We start from the raw sequence: 15,329 nt of genomic DNA, 5'->3' as shown, positions 1-15,329 counted from the left end.
CCTTCTTTCTTCGAAATCTACTAAGAACCTCATCATTCCCAGAATTCTTCTATAGGACCACATCTCTTAAGCCTCTTTTAGATAGGCACCATGGTCTTGCAACCGTATACCAAAACACTCCATACATAGGTTATAATAAGGAGCTTGTGTAGTTTCCGGAAATTTCAGTAATTCAATAAAAATTAAAAATACATTTATGATGCACTTTGGACTGAAATAATTTTCTTGATGTAGCCCTAGTCCAGTACAATCCTATTTTAATATTACACATACTGATGCCCTCAGGGATGGTATACTGAACGCAAAAGCGGGCATAGAAAACACATTTTTAATGCGTATTTACATACTAAATACACGCTAACAGAGCGATCTCTACGCGCGCAATTCCGTTCAGAATACCAGCCCTGGATTTAAATTATTTTTATGTTCTAACTGTACTTATTTATTTTATCTTAAATTGAGTTTTGACACTTCAGATCATTATGCATTCTGATTTTTTTTTTCACCATTCTTGTATTTCAAAGACTGTTGTTAAAAATTACCTCAAGCTCATGGATAATATTTATATAGGTATTATGAAAAAAAAAACAATAAATCAAACGCATTCTGAAGATCAAAACTTCCCATTTCCGTGAACCAGGGGTTTCCCACATGTATTTTAGATATAAAAGATTCTCATAGGCACCATGCAAGTTTTTTATAAACACCAACTTCCCTAATACTCACTATTCTGCTGATGTTTAATCATCAATATTTATTCTACTTTTAGGCCCTGTATAAGCTTTTTGGCATGTAAACGTAAACATCTATACCTACCTATCTGTTACTGTATAAACTGATCACTAATCATTTAATTACAGGTATTCAGCCCTGTATTTTCACAAAAAAGTATGCTTAAGGGTTTAATTCAATGACTACCTACAAGGACTTTAGATACTTAAAATATAGTTTAAAAAATACATACAGTTACGTTAATTAGTTTTCTTTGCCCATCGATCTATTGTCAATTCTTTTTGTAAAATTTATTGAGCGCCTGCAGATTTACAGAAATTGAGTTTGGTTAGTTGTAATCAATTTTCAGAACCTGTAAGATTCATGTTTCTCAATAATAAATGTATACACCCAAAATTCCATAAAATCAAACATTTTAACTTAGTCAAAATTGAGAATAATCGCAGTCTATTTTTTTCTGTAACAAGGTTAATATTTTCCTTCGTATTTATTCAACTGTAACCATTTCATACCCTCGTCTCAGTTCAACTTTAATTAATATTCTCTTATTTTTTATCCTTATCTTATAATGTCGAATATACAGATGAAAAAATAAATTTTAAGGCTTTTAAAAGGATCTGTAATCATTTAGGTTAATTGATAATGTTCAATCAATAGTTAATTTATTCCCAGTCAGTATAGAATTCACACCCCCTTTTCCTCAATTCAATTAAGTTTTTTGGTGTTGATTTTTTAGGAATTTTTTGATCATAGGAAGCTTAGATTATCAGATTAGAGTTTTTTGGGGCAGCTTTACTTATTTGGTAAGAGCAATTTTTCTTTGCATGTGGGCACCGCCAAGAAGATATGTCCTTAGATGGGATATGTGGTGGGCAAGCTGCTATTAGTTTCATGTTTACAATCTAGGAAGGGTCACTGGTGAAAGCAACAGACTCGCTAATGAAAGAAACAGACTAGTCAGTGAAAGCAACAGACTCGCCAGTGATTCTTGTAGCACATAAGCTTTAGGATTTAAAAAATAAAATACACATCGGAATACACTATGGTGACAATGATTTTATTTTTATTTTACTAATTGTAATATTTATTGGTAAGGAGAAATTTGGTAAGCTATCCAAAATAAAACACTTTTATTGGATTGAATTCTACTCTTATTTTTTTTAATATGTGTTTTATTTTGGATACCTTACCAAATTTCATTATGGAATTCTACCAATTATTTGCATACACAATAAATAAGGAGAAATTTATTGCGACATCACTGAAAAACTACTTATTAAAAAAAATCCTATGTACCTATAGTCAGTGCAGTTTAATTAATAATACCCATTGATCTTTGGTGTTCATTGTATTCTTTGCCATATACACTTACTTCCTACTTTAATAACCAAAGAAACTATAAGGATTAAGGAATGTTTTTTTTGTTCGTTTTCCATTTATACTTCTAAAAGTTGGCAAAGAATATTCCCTGACAGTAATGGTAGGTTTATCTTATCACCCGTAAGAAACACCAGCGCTAGGAATTCCTAATAAGATGGATAGTTCATAGCACACTAAAAGATTACATCAACCTAGATGATGTTTGCTGGAATGTTATCCAAAACTTTACTAAGAAGTGCAAATAACACAAAATGGCATTATAATCCAGACGACAGTTTATAAAAGGCCTTGAAAAATCTAAGTTAAATCACTACTTCATTTTAATTTTGTCTAGCTTGTCACAGCTAATCTAGTTTTGCGAATAGTTTAGGATGAAAAATAAAAAATAAGTATCTTAAAGCTATTTATAATTTAATTATTGTACAAAATAGTGTATGATATCTTTACAGTTACATAAATTATCAGAGCTAAAGAAATAATCACTCCGCTAAACTTAAAGTATTTTAAAAATAAGAATATTATTTAATGTCAAGTGAAAAACTGAAAAGATTAAATGACCATTTATGATCTCATACTATGGCGATTCAAACAGTTTAGTTCATCAATTTGGGGAGGTAGTTTTAACTTTTGGTAGAAGCTTTCTTTGCAGCGGCTTCATCCTCCTCTTTCTTTTTCTGCTTTTCTCGCATCAACTCAGCATCCCTGAAACATTGAAAAATAAAGTGATCATTCTTAAGAAGTCTAAGCAGTTTCCACTGCTTCGAGTATAATGTAATATCATTGCCTCTCAACAACCTGAGAAGTCTGTATATGCCTGGTGTTAAAAAAGAATTATGAATTGTTTTTTAGAAGTGTTCAATTGCAGAGGAGTCACAAATATGTTGTACTATGTTGTTTACCATAATCACCTTCAGTCTTCCAAAATTTAACTAATACAGTAGGTACAAATTCCATTATTAATAAAAAAATAAGAATAATATAATACAAGCACATTAATATGCAGATATGTTTATGGTTTAAAGGAGAAAATGAAGAATTTAACAAACATGTTATTATTTACTTCATCGGTCGAGTTGATACTTTTTTATTAATTTAGTGGAATTTCTGAATTATTTTTTTAATAAAGCTATTTTTTTTAATGCATAAAAAAATCTACATGCAATAATTAAAACAGTACATATAAACAAATGGAGTAAGGGAATGCATGTACGGTATTTTACTTTTATGTTTAAATAATATTATACATAATTATGTGCTATTTTTATGAGCACTGAAAATTTATACTCAAATTAGGTATGATGATACCAGGAGATGGAAAAAGTATATTGAATGTTGGATTTTAAAAATCTTGGGATATTGTCAATTGAATATACTGCAACTGCAATCTAATCTGCATTATGTTAGTAGTCAAGGCTGACCTGTTGTGTTATTATTGGCATAAGTGATTAAAGGACAGTAATCATAGAGGGATGAATTATAGATTCCAAGACATCACACCGGGAATGACAAGACTGCAATGGCTGCTATTCAACTTTCATCTATATAAAACATAACATTTAGTATGCCACTTTTTTACAGCAGTCTCTATCCATCATTGCAGCAAAACCAAATTTTCAAGAGTAATTCAGAGTAGAAATATTTTAGTAAGTGGATGATGTATCGATTTTTTTTTTTTCAATATGAAGATTGAAAAAATTAAACATTATGTCTTAATATTCTTATAGGCGAATAGAGCAATTTAGCCCTAGACGGATTCTTATCAGGATAGGTATCTCAAAAAAGACCAATATTTTTTTAAAGAGAAAGCAATATGGAAGTTTAGGCATTTACATGGCATTATATGGAACCATGACTGGTTCAAATAAATTATTATTTTATAACTGTTTGACATTCACCGATCTGCCCAAGATTAAGCATTTATATTTAGTATAAAGCGCTAACATTGTAATTTCAAATAACCAATAAATAAACAATATTAATGACTGGTTTCAGAACACAACTCCCTTATTTGCACAAGGCGTTTCTCAATTCATAATATGCAAGTTTCTATGAATTCCTACTAACGACATGTAAATGCCAAGACTTCCATATTCTCTTTGCAAAAAACTCTTCATCCTTATTGATCTAATTATAAATAAATTTATTTATATTATAATAGGTTCTCCCTCTTTTAAAATCATGAATATTTGGTTTAATAATATGTATACTGTACTATTTTCAGCCAATACTCATGTAATTGTGTTTGAAATTAAGAATCGATGGGAATCAACTGGGGACTTCTGGATCCAAAGTCAGCAATGTGCCTCGGACCGATTTTAGTCACACAAATGAAGATGGATCTAAAAGAGGTGGTACATTTTTTCATATAATTTATGATAATAATGTGCATACACTTAAGATTTAATAAATGCTCTAAATGTTTGTATTTAGTCTATGTTGCTTAAAAGTATCTACTGATTAGTGAAGATTATTACTTTAAACTGAACTATTTATGTCCTCCAGTTATGAGTTGACCATCTTTATTATGAATAATATAAATTAACACAAAGCTCATAAAATAAAAACAAAAAATTTAATCAGTTAATGGACGTTTTTAATATATGTAGTTAGAATGGGAATATCCGGATTGTAAACACCTACATATTTTGACATTTGAAGGGTTATTGTTTTGAAATCATTAAAATATACCAACAAAAAAATGTTTAAAAAAAAATGTTTATGTTTAAGATTAATTACATCAACCATTGGGAGTGAGTAACAATGACATATTTAGATTTTTTTTTAAAGTATTTTTGTATTAAACTGGTCCAATAAGTTTATAAAGTGCAGAAACGATACATTACGTACAAAAAGTACCCAGAAATTTGGATTTAAATGAACTGATTAAAAGGAATCGGTCAATTTTTTTGTTTTCAGGTTAGTAGCCACTTCCTTAATTGTCAAGCCTGTTTAGAGCGCATCTGTCACTCAGTGTGTTTATAGCAGCTGTTAGTAATAGACGACCTCAAGTGTGCCTAGCAAACGAAAATTCGTGTGCAGATTCACTAAAAATATTAAATAAAGTCTTTGTTGATTAGTGTATGTCCAAAACACAGGCTTACGAGTGGTATAAGGAGTTCAAAGCGGGCCGTAAAATCGTCGAAGATTTGCCTCGCTCCGGTCGGCCATCGACCTCTACGACAGACGATAACATAGACAAAATCAAAACATTATTGATTGAAAATCGCCACATGATTGTTAGATAGTTGACTCAAGAGTGTGACATATCGACAATGTCAGCTCATGGTATTATAAGTGATATTTTGGGCATGAAACAAGTCGCTGCGAGACTGGTTCCGAAAGAGCTGAATGTTCTTCAAAAAGAGCATCGGAAGCAGGTTGTTCTTGACATGGTTTCCAGAGCCGATAGTAATCCAAACTTCACGAAACGCATCATAACTGGAGACAAAAGGGTCTACGAGTACAATATGCAAACAAGTCGTCAATCATCAGAATGGCGCTATAATGATGAGCCGAAAACGAAAAAACCGCGCCGAAGTCAGTCAAAAGTGAAGGTGAAGCTGACAGTTTTTTTTTTATTATCGAGGCGTGGTACATTCCGATTTCCTTCCAGAAGGACAGATGGTTAATAAGGAGTATTATCTCGGCATTTTGAGTTTGTGCGAAAGTATCCATCTAATCCGCGAAAATTCTTGGATTTTGCACGACGACAATGCACCATCTCACCGAGCTACGATTGAGACGGAATATAAGGCCAAAAACTCAATAAATACAATCGACCAACCACAGTACATGGCTCGTGTGATTTTTTCTTATTTCCATAACTAAAATTGCCAGTACGGGGTCACCGCTTTGGAACGATAGAGGCCATCAAACAAAATTCGCTGAAGGAGCTGAAGGTAATAACTTCGGCGGCCTGCGAGCAGTGTATGGAGGATTGAGTTAAACGTTGGCCTAGCTGTATTGCACTCGATGGAGCCTACTTTGAAGGGGACAAAATAAATTTTGATTATTCATAAAAAATTATGTGTATTTTTACAATTTCCGGGTACTTTTTGTACATATTATACAATAACATTGTTTGAATATGTATTACACCATTTATTTTTAATAAATTCAATATCTAGATAAGAAATCCAAATAAAAAAAACTTATTTTCTTGTTTTTTTTTAGTACTGCAGAATATCTGTGGCTTAGATCTAAAAGGCTGTCCGATTTCATTTTTATCTTATCAAAATTTTGTAGACGGTTGATGCTAATTCAAAAAATATATGTGTTTCACTATTTTATATACTCATACATAATATGTGGTAATGTTTTTTATTAATATTCGTTTCAAACACATCATACAGTTCAGTATAGCGCCAAAAAATGTCTGAAAAATTACTCTCCTGTAATTTTCTATTTACAACCTTGTCCGTTTTAGATCTAAGCCACATATATATTCTCAACGATACTGAATACAGTAACAATTCAGTAATAAAAATCGAAGATAAAATGTTATGGAATGAATATAAAGTTATGAAGTGATAAGGCCCCTTTACGGAATTTCTAAAAAGTACTATGTATTGAGAATTTAAAAATTTCTAACAGAATCTGTAAAAAAAAAAACTTAGTGACATGCTCCTTATTCTTATTTCTGCCTAAAGTTTATATTATAAAACTGTCTTGTAACTTTTCTATCTATAAGACAATTAAATTCCAATTACGGACCAGGGTTTCATAATAATTTGGATACATCACCGAGCCAATTTTAGGGTGCACAAAAAGAGATAGACTAGTTATAAATTTAAACGATATCAGAGCCGGTATTAAGAAATATACTTTACATATTTTTTAAGAAATATGTTAGATTGTTGAGACAGCAAAAATATAAATGAGAAAATATTGTCATCATGTACATTTGATAATCAATATTATACTAACATATTTAGTGAAATAGTTATTGCTCAATTTAAAGAGAAACCGAGGGCAAAAAGATTTTAATGAATTAATATCACGCAGTATTTTATTTGCTAGGTACTCTATAAAATAATGAAATTACCTCTGAGTAATAATTCTCTAGAGAAGCCCTTAAGCTCTATTGCATAGAACAAAATTTCTATTGCATAGTTCAAAACTTTTGGCTTGGTTTTTAGTTTAACAAAAAACGTGTAATGGACAGTTTCGGTTAGCGCTCGCAATTCTCTACCCGAGTACCTACGGCTCGTTGTATTGCTGTAATCTGTAGCTAGCTTTGTGGTCAATAATCCATAGAATGGTTTTTCTTCATATGGGCGACTCTATTATGTTATTACTTTAAAGAAATAGCATTAAATATGATACTTTTTAAAGTACATATATCAATAATGAATATATCATTGAATATAAAGAAGGCGGTGAAAATGCTAATTCAAAAGAAATAAGTTATCGATATGAAAAAACAACTTTACTTACATTCAAGATAAGTCGGAAGGATAAAAAAACATAAAATACCTAAATTTACGTTGTTCAAGGGTCAATCCGTCCTTGTCATTGTTCTTCTTTTTTAAATCAGCTTGCTTCTTCTGGTTTTTGGCACGAGCCAAATCTCTTTGATTGCCGCCTAAAACAAATATACAATTAAAATAAAACATTTAAGATAAAACCCTTTTCAATAAAAACAGTTTTGATTTATTTACTATTTTATTTTATTTCATTGGAAAGCCAACAATTATAAATTTATAAGATACAATTATATTATAAATACATATCATGAAGTCCAATTAGAGGCTTCCACAAAATATTGTTATTGTAATGTTGTCACATAAAAATTATACATAACATAAAATAACTAATCATACACAACTTATAATATTACTAAAAATGTAATTGTAATACTATTAGTAAAAGTAAATCTACTTTTGAATATTGGTCACACAGTTACACATAATGTATATTATATACACATAAAACAAATTATTTCGTACACATTAAATAATACATTAATATAAAGTTTCCTTGACTGCCTAACTAGGGTAAATAACCAACCCTATTTAAAGACAATCAAAATAATCATAGAAAAAAACAAATGAAAATCAATATTTGAACCGGGTTGCGGTCCCGTGGCTTGTGTCGCGAGCTCACGGATCAGAGGTCCAAGGTTCGCTGTGTTCGCAACCCGCTCTACCACAACTTGGTTCCCATTTTCTAATAGTGAGTTATTCACAACTTGTTGAAAATGGCCCAAAATTTAAATATTTGGGTAAATCATAAGAACGAAAAAATTTCTTTTTTAATACAAAATATATATATATTTTTAGAAAAATAAAAAAATTAACACATTAAAAATAAGAAAGATCTCCAAACTTGAATTAACAAAAAAAAATACAATTCAAACAAGATGTGTTGGCAAACCATCAGCCATCGTCACCCTCTCAGACTCTTTGTGACCAATTTAATTAAGGAAAGCAGTCCTAGTCACATTAGTACTAGCTTTTTATAAGGCTCAAACCAATTTGAGGCATTGTAAATAATATACACAATAGCTGTACCATCAGCAAAGGAAAACAACTAACCCAAAGACTCTCTTACAGAGATCATCAATATATACCTAAAACAGTAGTGGTCCTAATGTGCTACCCTGAGGAACTCCAAAATAAAGATAGGATAGCAGGACACCTTAGGTTGTCGTTCATCCTAACTCTTTGAACGCTATTAGTCAAATGGCTTTCGAACCTCCTTTTCCTACCATACCTAAATTTCTTAGTATCTTTAAGAGAATTTTGAAGGACATAGTATCTAAAGCTCTGGCCAAGTCCAAAAAGATTGCCAAGCATTTTTTACTATTAGGTATCAAATGTTGAGTAAATGTTTGGATTAGGTTGGGTATTGCATTTTCTGTACCCACGGCCTTTCTGAAACTGTATTGATTATTAGAGAGATGGTTATTAGCAATGCAAGAGGTCCAGCTTTACCATTATTTCAATTATTTTAGAAACTGTGTCGAGTAATTTTATAAATTTTTATAAAAAGGTATCACAATTGACCCCTTTACTACACTGCTAAGCCTAAAAGTCGTAACTGAAAAAAAAGGGTTTTTTTTGTAATAGATATTTGGTAACCTCCATATGTACAGAGCCAACAAGCCATTTCTGCTTTCAAATATGAGATGTTTCCTTGTAAAAAAAAAATCAAAAATAAATCAGATCGGCAAAGCATAAAACAGTAATCTCCTGTAAAATTCTCAATTCAGCAAATACGATTTTTAGCCTTAGCAGGGCAGTTTTGGAAATGCAAATAAAAAAAAAATTACAGGGCAGATTAGAGTTGTCAAAAAATAGGCAGGGTCTTGTGTTACTTTTTTTACTGTAAAAAGAGGCATTGAGCAATAGTAAGTATATCATCACCCTAACCTGTAAACTTGTAAATCCACAAATGGTCAAAAATTATATTTTGATGTTTTATGTTAGGACTTCAAATAACCTATATATGTCTAAAGCTTGTATATCTGTACTGTGTTGCATTTTTTTTGTTGCCTAGTGTGTTGGTGAAATAATTCCATTAGATGAATCTCCTTCGCATAAATAAAGGTTTCAGCTCTTTAACTTCACAAACATCAACAGATGAAAGAATTGAAGGAATATGGATGTTCAAATATGGGCAGAATGGTGAATGTTACACAGTGTGTAAAGTGGCCACTTAAACCAGCCAATGTCAGGTCATAAGCCCTGTAGATGCCTAGACTATAATATCACCTTCTCTTACATGTTCTTCATCTCTGTTGTAATATGTTAAACCGAGCAGACTGAGACAGTCTTAAGAACCTCAAACTTCACATTCTCATCAACTGTACCCACTTAATGAGAATTCGGTGATATTGGAAACAACACTGCGTGTAACACTCCATCAATGAGAGGAGTACTCTCCCGAACGATAGTATAATTCTTTTTTATAATAAAATTTAGCGACCCTAATAAAAACAGATTTTTCATTTACGAAAAGAACTATGACAAAAGGGTACCATTGAAAAAAAAGCGGCACCATTGAAAATTTGTTCTCTTCGGTGAGTGTGTCTTGATTGGTGGGTTGACTTCTTGGAAACCGGAAATCTACCATCGGTTGATTTAGACGAACTTGTGATGTCATTTAAAGTATGTAGTTCATTTTTATGAAATAATATTTTTTCATACGTTTTAGAGAAACTTATTTTTATTCTTAGATGTGGGGGGGGTCAGTGCTATAGCAAGCTCCTGACGTCACTCCTGAAACTTTGTCATACAATTAAATGCTCTAATTTTTACCACACACTTTTTAATATTTTTTATATCCAATTTTCCATAGCACTGAACTTCCTCATTGCAGCACATTGTGATCAATTTTGTTACATGGAAGGTAAGGTAATCGGTATTACGATGTATGTGCTAGTCCATAAATAATAAAATATTGCAGTGTAGAAACAACTTTTAAACAAATATTTCACACCCACCCAACCTGGAATCGAACCTGGGACCTCGAGCAAGGTAGGCGAAAGCGCCAACCACTAACCTACGAGGCTGACATATATCCACTTGATTTTATTTTCAGGATTTTTACCCAAGAGTAGCCGAAAACACTTATCAAGAGCTATTATTATACTTCATGTGCCTGGACAATTGCATGTAATTTTTATTTTTCAATAATGCGTCATCAGCATTTATTATAAATAGCCACATACAATGATGAATACAATTATAAGAATAAAATAAACATTATTATTAAAGAATTAGCATAAAATTCATTGAAATTAGTGACATTTTAACTAATAAACAACTAATTAGAAGGCCGACAACATATATTGTGAAATCATAGTTTTGTTTTGAAATGATTTATGTATTACAAAATCCTGAGTCAGCAGATACATGTCTGATAAACGATAAGAAATTTTGATAAAGCAATATTATCATAAGACATTAAAATAAACTATTTTAAGCATTAATAAACAAAAATGCAAGTCGGAATTCACCCAATAAAATAGGAATTATGTTGTGATGTGGGGAATCCTGATGGGGATATTACAGATCCAGTAATGAGGATTATTTTTTTTATATCACATTTATGCATTTTTTTAGTTTGCTTTGCCAGCCTGTTTAAACTTACAAACTACTTTTACTCATTTGCTTTCTGTTTTACCAGATACAAAGTATTATATATCTCTACAAGGATTGTTCAGTGTGTCATTACAATCCCAATATATACCTGGAGAGTGAATTGGTTATAAAAGAAAATAAGTCAAAAGTGATGGTATCTGAAAGGGAAATAAATTAATTTGAACAGTGAATGTCTTAAACAAGTAGAAGAATTTGTGAATCTGGGAAGCACGTTTTTAAGAGATGGAATAGTATAAAAAGACGTTGAAAGGAGAGTGAATGCGGGCAGCAAAATGAATGGCGCTAACCACAGTAATTGCTAATAAAAATATGTCAATCGAAGTAGACGGGCAGTGCATAATGGAGTTTTAGTCCCAACACCGATGTATGGAAATAAAACGTGGAACTGGTAGAGGAAAGATGAAAGCAGAGTGCACGCGGTCAAAATGCGACATCTTAGACTTGTGTGTGGAAAATCAATGTATGACAGGGTTATGAATGCTGAAATCAGGCGAGAGTGCAAATCTGAGACAAGTATAATTTATTGATGAGATTAAGAAAAGATCACTTAGATAGTTTGGTCATGTAGAGCGAATGCAAGATGAAATAATAGAACGAATGGAAGACAAAAGACTAGTAAAACAGATATATATGGTGAGAATTAATTCTAATGTAGGAAGAGGACGACCAAGAAAGACGTGTCATGATCAGATAAATAAAAATCTCAAATCTTGTCATGTCAAAAGTAGACACAACTGAAGAGCATGTATAAAAAGAATCAGCATAAACTGTAACATACATTTGGGAAAAGATAGGAATGTATGTCAGGATAGACAAGTGTGGCGGTCCATCTTCTGTGGCTACCCCTACGGGGAAATGGCGTGATGGTACTAGTAGTAAAAAAAATACTATTAAACTAAAGGTTCAAACCAGAAATACGAATCGTCACTGGCGCAAGTGATGCTTTGTTCAATGATAAATATATCTTTGAAGTTATAGAAGACTTTATATACCTAGGACCCACTATCAATAAAAACAAAGATGATAGGAAAGAGATAAAAATAAGAATAATAACAGGTAACAGAGGATTCTTATCTCTGCTACCAGTGTTCAAGTATAAGCTCACAACCCGCCTAAGAATTGCTGGAGCAACTTTTAACATGATGCGTGCTTATCTGGAACTCTAGTCTATGCTCGGTTAAAATGAAATGCCGATTATTCAACTATTGTATAATGCCAGTACTCCTATATGGGTGCGAATCTTTGCACCTTACCAAAGCTCAGAACACCAAACTTCTGAGTTTTGAGAGTAAGTGCTTGAGGAGAATACTAGGTGTAAGATGGTTTGATTTTATAACTAACATTGAAATCCGAGAACGGACGCAGCAGCCTCCTATAACGAGCGTCTTGAGGATGCGGCGGCGGACCTAGCTTGGTGCACGTGCTGCACATGCCTCAGGAGAACCTAAACCCAAGTTGCCTCTTCACACCGCCCTGGAAAGCCGACGATGACAATCTTTCGACTTTATTCGGTGGAACTAATGGGAGATTGATGTGGGAGGAGGCGAGAGTGCTGGCTGGCGATAGTCTCCCGGAGTCAGCTGGTAATGTCCACATGCTCCACTTAAGAGCGGATGTGGAAAAAAGAAGAAGTGAGGCGTGGACACTAATAGCAAAGTCTGCTGAGATGCTGGACATCTTTGAGAGGAGAGTGCTGCATAAAATCCTGCATCCCGTGAATGATGGAAACTTGGAGAATAAGATATAATAATGAGCTATACAACATCTATAAAGCTCCCAGGCTCTTTGTACAAATCAGACTAAATAGGGTGAGATAAGCCGGATATGAGGAGAAAATGACATTATCGCGTGTATTAAAGAGTCTCAGATGGGCACCCAGGAGCCAGAAGAAAGTTCAGTAGACCGAGGCTGAGATGCGAAGAGACATAAAAAAGGACGCATCCCAACTACTGGAAATCTCTAGTTGGAGAGTTGCAGCAGGCACAGAAGTAGTTGGAGGCGTTAACGTTAATGGAGGCCAAGGCTCGATATGGGCTGTGGCGCTATTGAAGAAAAAAGGGTGGGTTCGGCTGCAGCGGCACAATAAGAAAATCCATAGAAAAATTTAATGTCTAGATACACCTAATATCCTGTCCCCCTGCTCAAGGATCATTCCTCCCTTTAACACAACATTTGGTCAGATCGTCGGGATCATAGAACAATGATGCATGTGATTTTCTTCAACGTGAAAGAGCAATTAATTATTTTTTTGGTACTTTCTTACAACTCGATCAGTACAAAAATATACCATTTGATACTTGGGTTAGTTATATTTATATATGTTCTTCAAACGTGGAAAAAAAGCCTTTATGTTACTTTTTCAATATCAAATATAAAAGAAAGTCAATGTTGCATTTTTCGCACATCCGTTGTTGTTTTACGATCCAGATGAAATGTGATAAGATTATTTCTCTGCCAAATTAACAAATTAGTAAAAAAAAAAAAAACTATTTTTTAAGATGAAAAAAATAATTATTATAAACATAAATACGTACTGTAAACATTTTGTTGATTATCTCTGTTTATTGAGTAAGTCTTCTTTGTTTATTTTCAAATATAAAAATATCTTTTTAAAAGTATATTGTTAAGTGTCCTCGGCACGGGTAACCCCAGTGAGGTCACATTATTTTTATTATTAGTTATAGTTTGTAAGAGAAAAAATATGAATAAATAAGTAATTTTAAAATGGACTCCTTAAAAGTCTCGGACTAGCATCCCTTCCACACCACTCCCCCCCATCCAGCCGCTTCCCTAGTTCGCGTACTATGTGTATTGCTTCATTGGTCAAATACGTTTTTTGACTCATATTTTTTAAATTTAATTAAAAAATGCGATTTTCCAAAAAAACGCATTGGGTTATTTTTAAAAGATCATAAAAAAATATTCATCTGAAGTTTCGAGGTATGGCACTGAAAAACCGTGAATAAAATTGATTGAGAATCTAAAGATGTCAAAAAACTGTTTTTATAGACTTGAATGCTAAATAACTGATAAGATTCCATCTACATAGAAAATCCAACTTTTCAACCTCTTTAAAAGGAGTTAATTAAATAGTTAAATAATTTAAAAACAGAAGTATTAAATAAGTATGTGCACATGTCATAATATACGTCATAACACCGCAAAAACGAGATACTATATAATTGTAATAATTGTAAAACAAATTAACGGAACACTAACTAGCAATTGTAACTCTCCGAGATGTTGATAGCATGATAAATAATTATTTATAATAATAGGATGGTGAAATCATATGTAACCAAATATGACAAAAATGTGAAGTTCCAAAGCCTTTATAAGGAAATAGATTTGAAGCCATATGTTTCAATATTAATTTACAAAAGTAGTCAACGTACAAATTCAAGTGTAGCAAGTAAACAATGAAGATAAACATAAACGAAGGAATGTGAATTTTCGGGAATTGTGCAGTCTACGCAGGTGTTCAAAGTAAGCATGCGAATATTCTGACATTAGAGGAAATAGTATTAAACAAAATACACTTTATATACTCACGAGTCATTTTAATTTATGGACGTGTGAAGTAAAACCGTTAACTGGAACTGTTGAAAGTTGAAAAGTAACTAAAATTTGCAATAATTTTAGAATACGCCAACACAGTACACGACGTCCAAGAAGACCCGGAGGGATAATGAGATACTTCACTTCAATCAAGTTAGCCAACCAAATCAAGTGATGTCATCCAACGATCCAACCACAGACAAAGATATTTTATAGATTAGAAGCAGAAGTGAATATGTAAAAAGTGTTGTGTGCAGAATTCTTTTTTTTTTTTTTCTTGAATATAATTTTTATTTTTTTATATCATGAGTTATTCATTTTCACTTGTTAAAACTGCTTTTATATGTTTTGAGCTTGTTCTTTGGTCGGAAAATATTGCGCCTTAGCAATTAACCTGCTAAATGTACATACTAAAACTTTGCGAACAAAAGTTTCATACAAAAATATTTTTAAAAAAAGGGGGGTTTGAACTGTCAGTAGGATCACAGTGAGTCACATCTTGTCGGGTGTGATTCCACTGGCAACACACTCTTGACTAGTCCAACTCGTTAG

The 15,329-nt window shown here is 32.4% G+C and overlaps 1 protein-coding gene across 4 annotated transcripts; it reads right to left on the bottom strand.

Annotated features, from left to right (window-relative positions):
* Positions 1-1,768: 1,768 nt before the first annotated feature.
* LOC148281797 (putative SERF-like protein) lies at positions 1,769-14,968 on the bottom strand. 4 transcript variants are annotated; one of them, XR_015822269.1, is made up of 5 exons: positions 14,772-14,950; positions 7,588-7,696; positions 4,325-4,451; positions 3,531-3,650; positions 1,769-2,814 (listed from the first exon to the last, which is right to left on the bottom strand). XR_015822269.1 is itself a non-coding variant. In XM_088226069.1 (4 exons), exons 1-3 carry the CDS (start codon positions 14,776-14,778, stop codon positions 4,361-4,363), a joined length of 207 nt encoding a protein of 68 aa, XP_088082195.1. In that variant the 5' UTR covers positions 14,779-14,950; the 3' UTR covers positions 1,769-2,814; positions 4,325-4,360. The 4 variants fall into 4 exon arrangements, 2 of the variants coding, with proteins under 2 accessions (XP_088082195.1, XP_088082196.1); XR_015822270.1 differs by having other exon boundaries at positions 4,341-4,451; XM_088226069.1 differs by lacking the exon at positions 3,531-3,650.
* Positions 14,969-15,329: the final 361 nt, after the last annotated feature.

Source organism: Micrasema longulum, unplaced genomic scaffold, assembly GCF_059751315.1.
Source record: "Micrasema longulum isolate JH-2025_06_02 unplaced genomic scaffold, ASM5975131v1 h1tg000406l, whole genome shotgun sequence".
Classification (NCBI taxonomy): domain Eukaryota; kingdom Metazoa; phylum Arthropoda; class Insecta; order Trichoptera; family Brachycentridae; genus Micrasema; species Micrasema longulum.
The sequence above is the reverse complement of the archived record's forward strand: the minus strand, read 5'-3'. Positions and strand labels throughout refer to the sequence as shown.

What these genes read in the sequence shown, in the direction of transcription:
- LOC148281797 (XM_088226069.1), bottom strand. An exon ending in CTTGAACAACGTAAATTTAG is followed by an intron (nt 4,452 to 7,587) that starts GTATTTTATGTT and finishes CACCTCTTTTAG; the next exon opens with ATCCATCTTCATTTGTGTGA.